We start from the raw sequence: 15,201 nt of genomic DNA, 5'->3' as shown, positions 1-15,201 counted from the left end.
TTCGCTCCTAAAAACTTTTTCGTTTTGTCTTTTACTGTTCTGTGACTTAATTCGCTTTTGTGTCAATGTCAAAAGGAAGGGGCAGACAGGTCGAAAGAAAAGGCTCTCTTTCAGAAGGCCAAGTGCTAACGTTATGTTAGCTGAGATTCGTGCATTACATGACGACCTTAGAGCCTTGATCACAGAAGACTTCAAAACATCTTTCAGAAGCTTGCCAGCCAAACTAGATAACATTCAATTCACGGTGGCTAATCACAATCTTCGCATCGGTAACCTCGAAACGGAGATTAGTCAGCAGCTCGATCAACTCGATGCTACATGTTCGGAGCTCCAGAAGGACAAGAGTAAGTGCTCTGAATTGGGCCCAGGCCTGGTTCAGTTGTCCGACCCTGGCTCGGTTAGAATAGGTGTGCCAGAGCATGGTTCATTTAGGCTTTGGTGCTGTACGCTTGTAGTGTGGGTGCAAAGCGCGCATGAAACTAAAAATGCAACGTCACTTTTAAGGGACTGTTTCATATGGATTCATTATTCATTCTTACTTTACAATGAACGCAAACTGTTTATCAAATTAATAGTTTATCAAAGACGCAAACCCCTCACTGCACATTAGCTGCCACCTTCAGCAAACCTCCTAATACCTGCAGCACGAGGACTTTTATTATAATTTATGAGCGTCAAAAGTAGTGGACCTGTTTGGCAAAGTATTTGACTGTGTCACTGCATTCCAAGGAACTAAAATAATACGAGGCAATCAAACTAAAGCAATGTCCACTGTGCTGGGCGAAAGCGCTTCTCTTCCGTTAAACTGAACAGTCACATCAGCGACAAGCGCATCAGAGACAAGCGCGCTTTGGCACGGTTCAAGGTGGCCAAGCCTAGTGTGAGTACACCCTTAAAGGTACTAACAAGGGTACAGTGCCGAATGATGCCCTGGAGTGGATGTATAAACGTGGATCATTTTAAAAATGCTGTTGTTGTGAAACTTTTATTTTGAAAATCGTCACGAAACTTTGCCATTATTTGACTGCAATGTTGTCATGCAAACGTAGCCTAATTCATAGCACTTCTGTGGAACTGCTTGATGTGCTGCACTTCATGCAATTCGTACTTAACTACTTTGTAGTCTCTTTATCTCTATAAAGCTGCTTTGACACAATCTGCATTGCATCAAATGCTACAGAAATAAAGAGCCTCGCCAACACACCTGCAGATCTAAAATTAAGTTTCTGTTCAGAAACAAATCGCGTGGGGTTGCCCTTCTCTGTATTCTCTGGGAGACCCGCTATCTTTATGTTCTGCCTGCGAGATCTGGCCTCTAGGTCTGTTATCTTTGCCTTCAGAGATGTTCTCTCCTCCGATAGACTGGAGCAGAGCTGCTCAAGTAGAGAGATGCGACGTTCATAGTCAGTGCTGGCCTCCTCCAAGTCAGAGATACGAGATGTATTAGCGGTTAGCGTCGATTGCACTGTAGACAAGGAAGCTTCCAGATCATTAAATCGGACATTCATAGAGAAATCCATGTTTTTGATGGCCAAAAGTAGAGCCTTGGGTGAAGCCTCGTCGTCACCCATCTGGGCAGCACCGATTTCAGTAGGCTCCAGGTTTGTGTTAGCTTGCCTACATATATTAGCGTCGGCTAGCCCCAAGCTAGTTGAAGGATCTTCCATCAAGCTGACAGTCGGGGACGGTGCCTTTTTCAGAGTCTTTTTAGGTTTGTTCATGTCTAATGCGTATAGTTTGCGATTTAACCGAGTTAAATAAAAAAAAAACGAAGTTTTTAAAGATTTTTTCCAAAATGAAGCTGTGTGAAACCACGTCTTACTCCATGTGCTGCTCTCTAGCGCCCCCATAATTAAGTTTCTAACACAAACATTTAACGGATCAAATAATGTACATTTCCAATAGCATTAATATAGTTTGATCTGCAGAATCTAAAGAACAACGAGCTGTTTAATTTGGGCTTTCATGATTAACTTTTCCTCTTTCTGTCCTGTTCAGTTTTAACCAGCTGTGCCTCCCAACATACGACTCCTACGAGGAGCTCCACAAGCTACTGAAGCTGGCTATCAGTGAGGGGAGCGAGGGCTTTGGGATGCTTTGAACGTCAGTTCCGCTCAGGCAGAAACAGATTTGTCTCCAAACCTGCTTTTCTTTTTAACGAACATCTCACCCCAGTGTACTTTATAATGTACTGTAAAGGAAGGACTTTGATCACAAGATGCCTCTGGGAGGATTCAGGCGTTCTGTACATATGTATTTAAGGACTGTTCTACAACATGGAAGTAAGAGGAATCGAGAATTTTTGTCGTTGTTCAGATAGTTGCCTCTCTTTCTATATCTGAGCGTAGACCTAATGGCCTAACCAAGTGTCAGAATGCTTGTTTTGCATTTGGCATAAGTAGAACGTTTTGTTTTTTTTAAAGGAATACTGTAGGATGTTGGGATTGACTGTGTGTCCTCTGCACTTGGGCCTTAACTGATCAGGGAAGGTTGTGTATATAACTGCTGTTTTATTGTTTATTTTATTTATACAGCGTGTACATTTCTCTTGCTACTTTTCATTTGATATGTGTGACATTGTTTTTTCTTTTCATCGTTGGAAGACGTGAGATTTGTTTCATAGAGATTTTCACACATCTTTGCTTTCCTTCTTCAGAGATGTTCAGAAATATTTGTTTTAACTGGCGTTTCAGCAACAGATAAGTAAGATTCGCTCTTAGCTTTCCTCTCGAACCCTTTACCTTTTCATTTCAAACATTTTACGATATAAACTGTGCATCTGTAGGGAATTATTTATGATTGAATTTAGGGCGAGATGGTCATTAAAAAAGTAACTATAGTAAAATCTTATTAAGACTCCTTAATATTGTACCACAACACTTACTGGTCCTACTACTCCTTTCTACTGTTACCTTTGAGTGACATCTATGCATCATATATCAACAAGTCCTGAAACCGCAAATGCTTGTTTTATTCGTAACATGTTGTGTTTTTACATTATTATTTGGTTTTGTTAATGCCACTGCAAGAGCGAAGTGGGGAAAATCATGATGCACAATGGATGACTGTTGAAGAACAACGTTTTTTTTAACTGTATATAATTGTAGCAATATTGTTTGAGGTCACGGGGCCTTTTTTTGACCACTATAAAACATTTGCAAGGACAAAAAGTGATAAACATGACTACACTTATGATACACTGTGCTCTCTCTCTCTCTAACGTGTAATTTACATTTGCATTTTTCATAAGTTAGCCTCTTGAAATTTGACAGACTATAACATTCCTGTGCAGATGGCTACGGTTTTTATTTTATGTAACCACAATAAGAAAAGGATTCATCAATATACTGTAAATGTCATAAACGATTGTGGGACAATAATATACAGCAGAATGTTATGGATCAGCTTCATTTAAAGCTAAAATTGTACATTTAGTCCAGCATTAAGGATGGCACTGTATCAGTAGCCAGGCATAAGACTTTGGGTTTGCCAACGGGGGGAAAGTGCAAGAAATGAAGTACAATAAACTCATGTATATCATTAACAGTCATTTCATTCCTGTCTAAATGTTTGTCTTGGCTTCTTTTTAGGCTCTGTACTGACTGAATTGTTGCAGTTAACCTTAGAGGATCTAAATGGTTTACCTATTGTGTACAAGTATAACAGGGTATATACAGAACTTCTTACATTGAATTTAATACCTTTTACAACCTTTTTAATACCTTAAAAAACGTTTTAATACCAGCACGACTTTGAGCTGCAACTGTAGTGGCGTAAATGAAATATCTTTCCAAATGGAATAACATATTGCAGATAACATTATACATTTAAATAAAGCAGACGGATTAATCAAGATGTCACAATGGACCTTTGTCCATAGTTTTTAATATATGTCAAAAAGTAACAATAGGGTATATGCAGAAGTATGCGGAAGGACTTTTAATTTGTCAGTAACCTGGGTCAAGCAATTCCGATAAACTGTAAACGTTACAAAATCAGCGTGTTTAAGGTTTGTTTTCTTTAAAAATAAGCAATCTCCGGTGATATCCGATATAAAGTGGGTCTCAGAATGTACAAGAAGCACTGCATTAAATTACATGTTCTCCATCGTGTCTTTAAAGAATGAACATTTATTTTACACCAGTATATTCAATGGAGCTTGTGCGTTAGCCTGCCGATTTTGACGGGCGCGTGCGAGTGACCGGCTTTTCGTCTCCAACCGTATAAAATGGAAAAAAAGTTATTAACCGTTCACCGGAAGTTTATCAGTATGGGAAGAAGCACAAGCTCTGCATATACCCTATTGCATAGCAATAACCGCTCTTCTAAAAACAGTTCAGTATGGTTACGGTTGTTTCTTACAAATTGTTTCTCGGCCCGGAATTCTCAGCGCAGCACAACCGTGCTGAACTGTGCCGATAGATTCTGTGTGTTGACGTCGCAGCTCTGTTGCCAAGCTACTTCCAGTGTTGCCAGATATAGCAGACTTTTTCCAGCCCAAGAGCTTTCCAAAACCAATCCAAACGGCCAAAAATAAAACAAACGCCCAAAATAATAGATTAATATTTTATTTATTTTAAGATTATTTCAATCTAAATTAACCTAGTTACTTTAACTGTCATAATTGTTAACCATACAGCAACCCACACCAACAGTCACATAACCAAAACATAACCGGATCACATCGAAACACTGCCCCCCTCTCTCACACACACTGCACTACCTATTAAGCTGCGGTCACACTGGGCTTTGATTGTGCGAAATTCTGTCGTGCATCGCTGTGAAAAGGGGCGGGATTAAACAAGATTGGGTTTAGGGGAGGTGTTTAGTGCCACGCCTCCCTATAAAAATGCTTTTGCATCAGCATAGTGGCAGATTCAAGAACAAGACTGAAGCTGTGGTCACACTAGAGTTTGTGTGTGCGAAATTCTGTCGTACGGCGCTGCGAAAAGGGGCGGGATTAAACAAGATGAGTAGACATTTAAAAAAGTGAGCGATTGCTCCATGTTTAAAATTTCTGTCCAGAGAGGTCCTGTTTTGATCCTCGATTGGTCTCACGCAGTCAAGTGATGCGATTTCGCAGGTCAGGGTTCACCAAGCTTGAACTTTGCACTGCAGCAACATGCGAAACTTGACGCATGACCTTGCGTTTCCGGTCTGACGCATTCGCGTGCGTATGAAGGGAAGTCTATGGGGAGGAAAAGCCCAGTGTGACCGTAGCTTAACATCCAATGCTTATGAGATCATCACTAATGGGTGGGGCTTTCCCCATCTGATGACATGTACAAAAGGAAAATGTCAATCAAAGTAATTCAGCAGACAGGTTTTTATCGAGTGTGATAATAAAAAAAATGTTATCACACAACTGTGTTTAAAGCCCTTATAAAAGTGATTTTGGCACAATAGGTCCCCTTTAAACTGATTTTGACACATCTATAACATTTCTAGCAATTTGTACCATTTGAATTTAAAAAGCACAACATTTGACATTACTGTTGGTTCAGCATCACAGGTTTTTAGCAGTCGGTGCCACCTCTAGGAAAAGCTGAAGGAAGACTGTGAGTTTGTTTAACATTCCTGGAAACAGCTTGAAGTGAATGAAAGGTATGTAAATCACAATGCTGCTCAGTATAAAGATGACCGCATAGAGGTACTCTATCTGAGGGTCATCGATGATAGGAGCCAGCACCAGAAACACTGCAGCCAGCAAAGCCACGATGGGAAGGATTATGGGTACCTTGCAAAGGCAAAACAGAAAGACATTTGTTGAATGTTACCTTGTTGTGGTTAACTTGTTGTGGTCTAAACTGTCGTTTTTTCCAAATTGTTATGTTGAAACCTCTGAAGTTTGATCCGGCACCTGATTTTATCAATCCCCCTCTGCCATCCAACCAACCCCACCCCCCTTTTACTTATTTACAGTAGTTAAGCCATAAATAACTGTAATTAAACAGCCTCGTATTTTACTTTACTTTTTAATTGGATAAATAATTTAAGTACAGTAACTTGTTGTTTTTTTAACTCATTACAGCCAACACTGACTGTTGACCTCATTCTTCAATGCGGAAGTGCTCTCGTTTTTGTGATTGTTTTAGAACTTTCGATTCAGCTGCCTAAGGGAGAAAAGACTAGGAAAATAAACTGCAGAAAATGATCAAACTACTTGCTCTACAAACAAGTGTTTGAATGACTATACAGATGAAGTAGAATAATATAATAAGAAAATATTAGTTTGCAACATCAAGCAGCACAACCAGCTGTTTTCAATGTCTAAAAATCAATGGAAGTGAATGAGACCGGAAGTCTCGAGACAAAAGGATTCAAATGGCTGCGCCTGCTCGTACGCAAAGAATAAGGTGAATTCAAGACACTACTTTTTTTCCCCTCCATTGATACAGCACAGTGACGATGTTCTAATCACCACAGAATTAGCAAATTTCTCATATGAAATAAAGACAAATATCATTACTAATGTTTATCAGCAGAGGACACAACTGAGAATGCCTTGAATACACTTGAACTAATAATAATAATAATAATAATAATAACAATGTGTTATTTTTTATTTCTAAAATTCCAATTAAACTAGTTTAAATATAGGTAATAGGAAAAAATGGATGCTGCATTCATCAAAATATTGTGCAAACAGTGGTTGTATACAAAGTTTTACACATTTAGGATAATTTCAGGTTATTTCATTCAATGTTCTCCGTGAATACACAAGTTTTTCAGTCAAGTGTGATTTCAAGAGTTATCTAAAATGTAATCGGAAAATCGTGGTAAATAGTGAAAAGTCTGTCAGCCATCTGCTGAAGTACCTTCTATAACCACAAGAGAGCACTCTTTATTTTTGGCTTATTGCCTGTTTGCTCACATAAGCCTTTGCACCATAAACCTTTGCATTCTTTTTCATCACTCTCACTGGTTGATCATTTTTCTCATTTAGTTTAACTTTATATAGACCATCATTTATTTGCTGTTTTGATTCAGTATTGTTCTCGGTTACTTTTTTGTGGATCCTGTTTTTGTGGATTATTTTGACATTGGTTTCCTGTTCTCATTTTTTGGAATCTCGTAACACTTGGATATTTTTTGCATATGTGTTTTGTGATAATCTTGGGTTGAGACATCCTTGAATCTCTTCAAACGACAAAAGCAGTGTTGTAATTACTTTTACATATATGACAAAGAATAATAATGATTCAGTCATGAGAACGCGTCAAGAGACACTGTCAAACCAAACAGAAAAATTCTGGATACATTGTATTTGTAAGATCTGTCTATGTATGTAATACAGGTTGGCCTAAGACTCTAAATCAGTGGTCCCCAACCCCGGTAGCGGGCCGCACAAGAAATCATTAATAATTTCTGTCTTATTTATTATTTGACTCTGAACGAGCTTTTATTTTGAAAAATGTTTTACTTTGAAAAATGACCGTATTCTCTCAGTTACATCTCGGTCACTTAAGCACCAACATGTAACCCACAAGCTAGCAAACTTTCCATCTTTGGAAAGTTTCTTTGCAAAGAGGAAAAGGCTCAGTGAAGGACCCACAAACTGTCAATGAATGGATCCCCAACCTGTTTGTCAACAGATCAGGTGAATCCAGCCTGTCTGTGCAAGTAGAAAATCAACTGCTGTTTACATATTGCGTCTTTTCCACAAGCAAGTTCGTTATTTCCAATGGAAGGGTGCACCCAATTGAAATCATCTTCATAATGCTGCAAGTGCACCGTGAGTCATGTGACAAGAACTGACCACTCAGCTTAATATTTTGTATGGATATACACATTTCGGTAGACTAATTATCTCAGACAAACACAGAACACCCAAACACTGCAGTGCGTTTTAATTTTCTCTATCAATAAAACTTGTATCAGAGTTGCAGCAATGTTTTGTCAGCTTGTCAACAACGGTTGATGGTCGCCTAGCACCCCTTCCGAGCCGCGAAAAATTGTCGAGCGTTGACCAGTCCACGATTATAAAAAAAAAAAGTTGGGGACCTGCGGGGGTCTCAGAGTAATTTCAAGGGGTCGCGAGAGTGATTTAAAAATTGTGTAATTTTCAGTGATTATAAATATTTTTCAGTATTACAAGTAAAAGAGAATATTTTCAGAATAACAAAAGCATTCATTGTAAAGTCTGTGGGACGGAATTTTCAGGTAACTGTTTGCCACATCTACACATTTTAAGCACGATAGGTTCTGTTCAATCCTTTATTTAATCGGCAGATAATGTCAGCCGTGCAGCTATATGTAAAAATTAACACTACGTACACCATCGTAAAAGCGCTTGCACTGACTAAGATTAAACTAATATTGCAGCTCATGAAAAGAGCGGTATTGCTATTAAAATTACCTATGCATTTAATAGGGTATATGTCAAAAGCATCTGTACATTGCGATAATTGGTGGGAGCCACTAAATTTTGAGTGGTGCGCCTACATTTTTAAAGATCAGAGCACCAGTACTACCAAGCAAAAATGTTAATTTCGAGCCCTGTAATGTATAGTAAATATAGTTAAAACATTGTGAACAGCTTAAAAAAGGTTATTTTTATTGTTTGTATATGCTTTGGTAGTGGGGGGGTCGCGAGTTCTTTATGATCTTACATTGGGGTCGCTGGTTTAAAAGTTTGAGAACCACTGCTCTAAATGACAGTGAATAAATAAGGAAACAAGAATAATAACAATTATCCCTCAATAAAATGGATTTTTACCATCCTGTCACAATGCCATTGGCATTTAGAAATCAAAAATTACTTAATGGCAAACTAAAAGAAACAATATATGTCACTATATTAAACAATTTGTTTGTGATTTATGTATTTGAATGGTTCTGTACAATACTGCAGATGATTTGAATCTCCCACAAAGATGAGTACACTAATACACATTTTCCATTCATGAATTAATTGATCATGCATTTGAGGTTGTGTTGTTAACATGAGTAAAATAAAAAAATGGTGTGCCTGATGGTTCTTACCGAAATTGTCCGGGGAAGTTCAGGTTTCTTGATTTTTAAATATAGAAGACCTGATAACGTTACCCCATAGAAGAACCAGGCAGTAAAGCTAGAAAAGAAATTGAAATGTGTTAGAAACATGAATGGCCCACTTCAGACCCAACCCAGATTTTGAGTTCCACAGTCTAAAATAAAAGAAAATCAGTTATAATGTTAATATAACATAGGACCAAATTGACTAAACAGGGCAAATTTGCACAAGAGCGCAATTCCAAAACAGGGCTAAAGGGTTTGAATATACCTGCAGGAGACTTACTGATTGTAAAAATAGGGATAAAGTACATCCATGAGGTTCTTATCAATAAAGCCCTACAGGCTTATTGGCAGCCCAACACGAACAGTCAAAAACAACGGCATGACAAAGATACATATGAATGTGGATATAAGTATATACATTTTTATGTTTTCACTGACAGTGAAGGTAATTCAAAGTTCCAGGATTAGGGTGTTATTCCTGGCCTATGTTATTCAGTAGTTGATTAACATACCATGGAATGTCACAACCTGTAAAAACAACACAGGTGTCAGAAGCGAGAAGCTGTGGAGGAGTCTCCTGATTCGCCTGGTTTTTATCATTCTGATGTGGTTGTGCTCCCCATATGTGCTTTGGATGCATTTTTTCCTGTTCATGAGGATGATGTGGTTGTGACTGGGCACCCTTCACCACAAAATACTTTAACGGGTGGTTCTTCTGCAGGAGCTAGTTATCGTCTCTCTGAGATGATTGTGTATAGTGAACTGCGTATTCTGTTGTGTATGAAAACTCACTAAGGTCCAGGCGAGTTGCTGTGTGACTCACAACAACTCATCTGGGACTCCAGAGATAGAGTAATAATATAAGCAATCTTGAAGCTTGAGGTCTGGAGTTCAAATGTGTGGGAGCACTGGATTAGGAATCCCTGGCAGAATCTCCAAAGAATAGAAGGTGGATGTCAGGGCTCTGCAACAGGGGCTGAAGCTGGGAGTAGAGAAGGTCTGTTGCTACTCGGAGGTGTAAGATGCATCTGTTGGTTGTAATGTGTTGTAAATTCACACTTTGTTGATTAAAGTCCCAATGAACCGGAAGCTGTGATCATTTTTTTCCATATTGTGATGTAATTCCTAGAGAAATGGAATTTTAAATGAGCAAATAGTGGCCATGGTTTGTTTTTTCTACCCCAGGCTGAATAGATGTAGTAAAGTAGGCATTTCATTCAGAAAGATCGGGAAAGCCCTGCTGAAAAATCCAGCTTAAACCAGCCTAGGCTGGTTTTAGCTGGTTGACCAGCCTGGTTTTAGAGGGGTTTTGGCCATTTCCAGGCTGGTTTCCAGCCATTTCCAGCCTGGTCCTAGCTGGTCAGGCTGGAAAATGACCAGCTAAATCCAGCTAAAACCAGCTTGACCAGCCTGGTTTAAGCAGGACATAGCTGGTTTTGGCTGGGCTTCCAGCCTGGCAAGGTGGTCAAGCTGGTTTTAGCTGGTCATTTTCCAGCCTGACCAGCTAAGACCAGACTGGAAATGGCTGGAAACCAGCCTGAAAGTGGCCAAAACCCCTCTAAAACCAGGCTGGTCAACCAGCTAAAACCAGCCAACCAGCCTAGGCTGGTTTAAGCTGTTTTTTTCAGTAGGGAGGGGTTTTAGAAGAGTTATTACAACCTAACAGACTAATGTTAGCCACATCCATTACCTCCAAATTACGTAATTTGATCATTTAACTGAAAACAAACAGGACGTGCATTGTCAAATTTCAATTAAAGATTAAAAGATGAAAAAAAAATTCTTAATGACACGCACAGATGAATTGTTCCCCACAAAACTAGCAATGTAAGTTGACAAAATCTTATGGCTAGTTTTGATTTCTTGGGGACATTAAGTGTTAGCAAACTAATATATACACCGCTATTGTTGTTTGTTTGTTCACACTTCCCTTCTACACCTCCCTCAACATATACCATACACGCAGATAATAATTTTTAAAGACTCTTTAGGGTGTTTACACAGACACAACAACAGCAGTATTTTCACAAATTGACACTTAGTAACTCATTTTAAGATTTATGCATTTTCAGTTCCAAGCTGTTGTGTAAACGAACAGACGAATTGCATAAAGAGTTAATATACATACCATGAATTAATATTTTTAATTTTGTTTGTACGAAAACTATGGTGCCTAAAGTTAACAACAATATGTGCAATTAAAGATCACAATGATATCTTGATCTAACTGTATTCTAGAAAATATTTAAAACCTTTAAGCAATTATTTAATTGAAAATGATTAGTGAATAGTGAAGAGTACATGAATGGTACATAGATGATCATTGCAGAAAGTTTTATCAAAATAAGGCACAGTACCTTAAGAAGTTGACTATGGCCTGGAAGTCCCCGGGAATGAGAACAATAAGAGCAATGACAGTGTTAAAAATGAGGGCAGGAGACGGAGTAAGCCGGTGCATGTGAGCCATGGCTAGTATGTCAGGCTGAAAGACAGAAATACATTTTATAGTACTTGTCCAGTTCATTTAATGGAATTTTAACATGTGATTGCACTTGGGAAATGCACACAAAGCACGTGAGTATTTTCTGTAAGGGATATTTTCCTGAACCCAATATTTTAGTTTACATGTACAAATGCTACTACTTTACTCAAACACTGTTTCCTGTTATCTTCAAATACATTTTCTTACCATATGACCCTCTCTTGCTGCAACGTAACACACTCGTCCTCCACTGAAAAACGATCCATTTAGAGAACCAAAAGATGAGAGTGCTGCAGCAATGGACATCACCCAGCCCCATCCTCCTAACACCTTATTTCTGTCACAAAAAGAGAAAGATAACGAAGTGTTTACATCATCAAAATAAAATCTGTGGCTTACTTGAATATCAAGATCGATATATACGATATATAACTTTAGGAGAAGCACTTTATATAAGAAACATACACATATTAGATACACAGTTATCTAAAACAGTGGTTCCCAATCTTTTTAGCCCGCGACCTCCAAAGTAATAATGCCAGTGACTTGCGACCCCCACATTCCTCAGGTGGTTATAAATATACAAATATTTTCATGTTGTTGTTTTTTATGTAACTATTAACTACTATTTTTTTATTTTGTGGGTTATGAATAAAATGCATACGTTTTGCTGTGGTTACACCTTCCATCTGCACTACCCAGGAGTATTTGAGCACCGAAAACGAAGCGTATTGGAAACGCTGAAGAGGCTGTTTTCGTTTTGAAATGCTCAAGCTGCATGGATGGGGAAAAACGGAGACATCTGAAAACGAAGCTACCGACATTTGCTACTTGATTCAAGCTTTTTTTCAATATTAAGTATACAAAGTTCAGTCTTGCATCCTTTTCTTGTATGTTCAGACATTGCAAATTTATAACGAACTCCAGAGGATGCGAGGACACGTCGGGTAAGTCTTAAAATGTAACGGCAGTACTTCTATAACGTCATTCACCTTGGCTATCTTAAAAATTAATTTTGGTTTTGGCAGTATGTGCTTAATGTCAGGTTAAATGCACACAATAAAGATTATCAGATTATCAGATTATTATAAATTTAATAATCAACAATAATTATAAAAGTATAAAGTACAATAAATTAAACAATAGAATATATTAGTCAAACGTGTGGAATCAAGTGTACGAGGTTACATAAATTAATAGGAATGAACTTATATTTGCCTCAGCCAAAATACATTACCGGAGGAAAAAGTAGGCTAATAAATTCAAAAGACTGAGTCTTTAGATATAGGTCTACACAAGATGAATTATAAGTGAAGTTTTCAAACTAATTTCGAGAGGAGCACGTGATATGATTGACTGCAGCTGGCCACTCATCTACATTCACTAGTTAGCCAATCAGATTAACCCCAACTCACTATAAGTAGCCTAGCTAGAACTACTCTCTTATCTTCGTTTTCCGAAGAAACCCCCCATCCACCCCTTCTCCTCCTTTCTTCCTTTACCACGGGGAGCTCTCGAGAACCACCTGATCTCGTACTCCCCTCATATGCTCTATGGACCAAGCGGAGCCCTGGGCTCACCTATCTCCGAGCTCAGGGTTCTCTCCCGGGACAGCATGCCAAACCTGCTAACAGTTGTCAAACAATATCTAAGTGTGAACTCTTGAAATCATGATTAACAACTAGAGAGAGATGACATCCACTGGAAGATTCAGGATGGACTGGCTGACGTTCAACTGCTCTTAGCCGGGCAGGTGTTCTCAGAGCTCCCACTGACTGCCTGGAGCTCAGACACGAGAATACGCTAAGTGCATGCCAGAGTGTGTGTGGTCACGTGATGTGCATTTTCAGCAGTGTAGTGTGGATTTTTTCAAAAATGTTAGATTAAACGCCAATGTGGACGTAGGTCATTTAAGAACCACTGATCTAAAAAGATATGTTGTATGGCACTCTGAAATTTACCCCCATGTGACGGCTACTGCACTGGATGATATCATTTCTGCGGGTGACATGGCAACCAGATAACTGACATTGACTAGTAGGTAGAGAATCGTGACCATGGGAATAGCAATCATCAGTGCCCTTGGCAGGTTGACCTACAAGATAAAATCACAAATAAAAGTATTAAGAACCATAAATGAGAGTATTGCATTAATAAGCCATACAGTTTAGCAGTTTTACATGACTAGTCATATAATGACATTATCTTACATTAAGTAAACACCACACACATGATAACTTTGCAGAACAGAGAAACTTTGTCTCACCTCTGGTCTTTTCACCTCCTCAATAACATTGTTTATGTTGTTCCACCCAGCATATGACCATAGACACTGATATAGTGCCATTCCAACAGTACTAATGCTAAGCTTTGCGTCTGCAAAAGCAGTTTTAGTATTGCACAGGCTTTCACAGTTTCCCTGTGCAACTGTTATTATTCCTCCAATAACTATAACCATTAGACCAACAAATTTAGCCACCATAAAGACCACCTGAGAAGCCATGGCAAAACGAACATTTAGCACATTGATAGTTGAAATCACCAAGACACATGCTGCAGCAATACACTTTACCACTAAAATAGGAGGTGTACAGCCTGGATAAAATGGTGCCACAGCGTATTTGGCAAAGCTCAGGGAACCAGCTATAATCGAAAGTGGCTTCATCAGGAACATGGTTGTAAAGCTCAAAACGAATGCAAGACAAGGTCCATAAATTCGCAGGATATAGATATAGTTACCTCCTGATTCTCTGATAATGGTGCCTATCTCAGCATATGAGAAAGCTGTACACATGCATACTACGCCACACACTGCCCAAATGATCAAGCTTGCTCCTGAACTTCCAACGTAAACCAGAACGAATTGCGGAGACATGAAAATTCCTGAACCTATCATGACGCCTGCAGCCAAAGAAACAGCACTGGTGAGTCCCAATTCCCGTCTTAAATTCAGCTTTTCTGTATTTTTCATTGTGCTGGAATGCAAAAAGAGAATGCTGTGCTCAGATCTTCTGAAGAGTGTGAAATGAAGAAAAAGAAATGAATGAAGAAGGTCAAAGTTCTTGTTCAATATTAACTACACTGGCAGCAAAGGTTTTCAGAGCTTCAGATTCTTGCACGTATTTATATGTATTACCTAAAAAATACTACCGTGCAACCTTTTTAATTTGTTGCTTCAGTGCAGAAGGTTAAGCTGATACCAGAAGGTTTAGCAGGGTGTGCACTTGGACAACATTAAAATAGACAATCCAAAATCACATTAAAAATAGTACGTTGCAAAACAGTTGAGCTGTAATGAAATAAACGAGTGACAGATCTGTGTAATCATTACTGTAAAACACACAGTGAAACAGTCCAACGACGAGATGATCCCAAGGTTTTTATATCCTGGACCAGGCCGAATCCTGAGCAGCTACTGTGATGGTCATGGAAGAGTGGAGAACATGAGACTGATTCCTGTGACGCTCCAGAGACAGACGAGTCTTCGCTGAGGCCAGCTTCCAGCCTCCGCCACTGAGACTGCAGCTCTGCACAAGACGTTTGGCCAGCGGAGAAATTAAAATGGTCGTGCCCAACTGAGCCTGGTTTCTCTCAAGGTTTTTTTTCTTCACTTCCGCCTTTAGTGAAGTTTTTTTTCTCCCTCTCCGCTGTCGCCACTGGCTTGCATGGTTCAGGATCTATAGAGCTGCGCATCGTTGGATTTGCTCTTGAGTGTTTGG

General features: G+C 39.0%; 2 protein-coding genes across 2 annotated transcripts in view; one reads left to right on the top strand and one right to left on the bottom strand.

Annotated features, from left to right (window-relative positions):
* The window catches only part of arel1 (apoptosis resistant E3 ubiquitin protein ligase 1), a 47,097-nt gene extending 43,553 nt beyond the window's left edge, over positions 1–3,544 (top strand). The window contains exon 22 of the mRNA XM_056476478.1: positions 1,999–3,544. Coding sequence (XP_056332453.1) covers positions 1,999–2,101 — 103 coding nt within the window. The 3' untranslated portion in view covers positions 2,102–3,544. The remainder of the gene's footprint in view (positions 1–1,998) is intronic.
* Positions 3,545–4,638: 1,094 nt separating this feature from the next.
* Positions 4,639–14,459, bottom strand: zmp:0000001267 (b(0,+)-type amino acid transporter 1). Its single transcript, XM_056476480.1, has 6 exons — positions 13,749–14,459; positions 13,444–13,577; positions 11,690–11,819; positions 11,358–11,482; positions 8,986–9,073; positions 4,639–5,737 (listed from the first exon to the last, which is right to left on the bottom strand). The coding sequence occupies exons 1-6, from the start codon at positions 14,451–14,453 to the stop codon at positions 5,507–5,509; spliced, it is 1,413 nt and encodes a 470-aa protein (XP_056332455.1). The 5' UTR covers positions 14,454–14,459; the 3' UTR covers positions 4,639–5,506.
* Between the last annotated feature and the right edge of the window lie 742 nt (positions 14,460–15,201).

This window comes from Danio aesculapii, chromosome 17 (genome assembly GCF_903798145.1).
Source record: "Danio aesculapii chromosome 17, fDanAes4.1, whole genome shotgun sequence".
NCBI classification, from domain to species: domain Eukaryota; kingdom Metazoa; phylum Chordata; class Actinopteri; order Cypriniformes; family Danionidae; genus Danio; species Danio aesculapii.
This window is presented reverse-complemented; position numbering and strand designations above follow the sequence as displayed.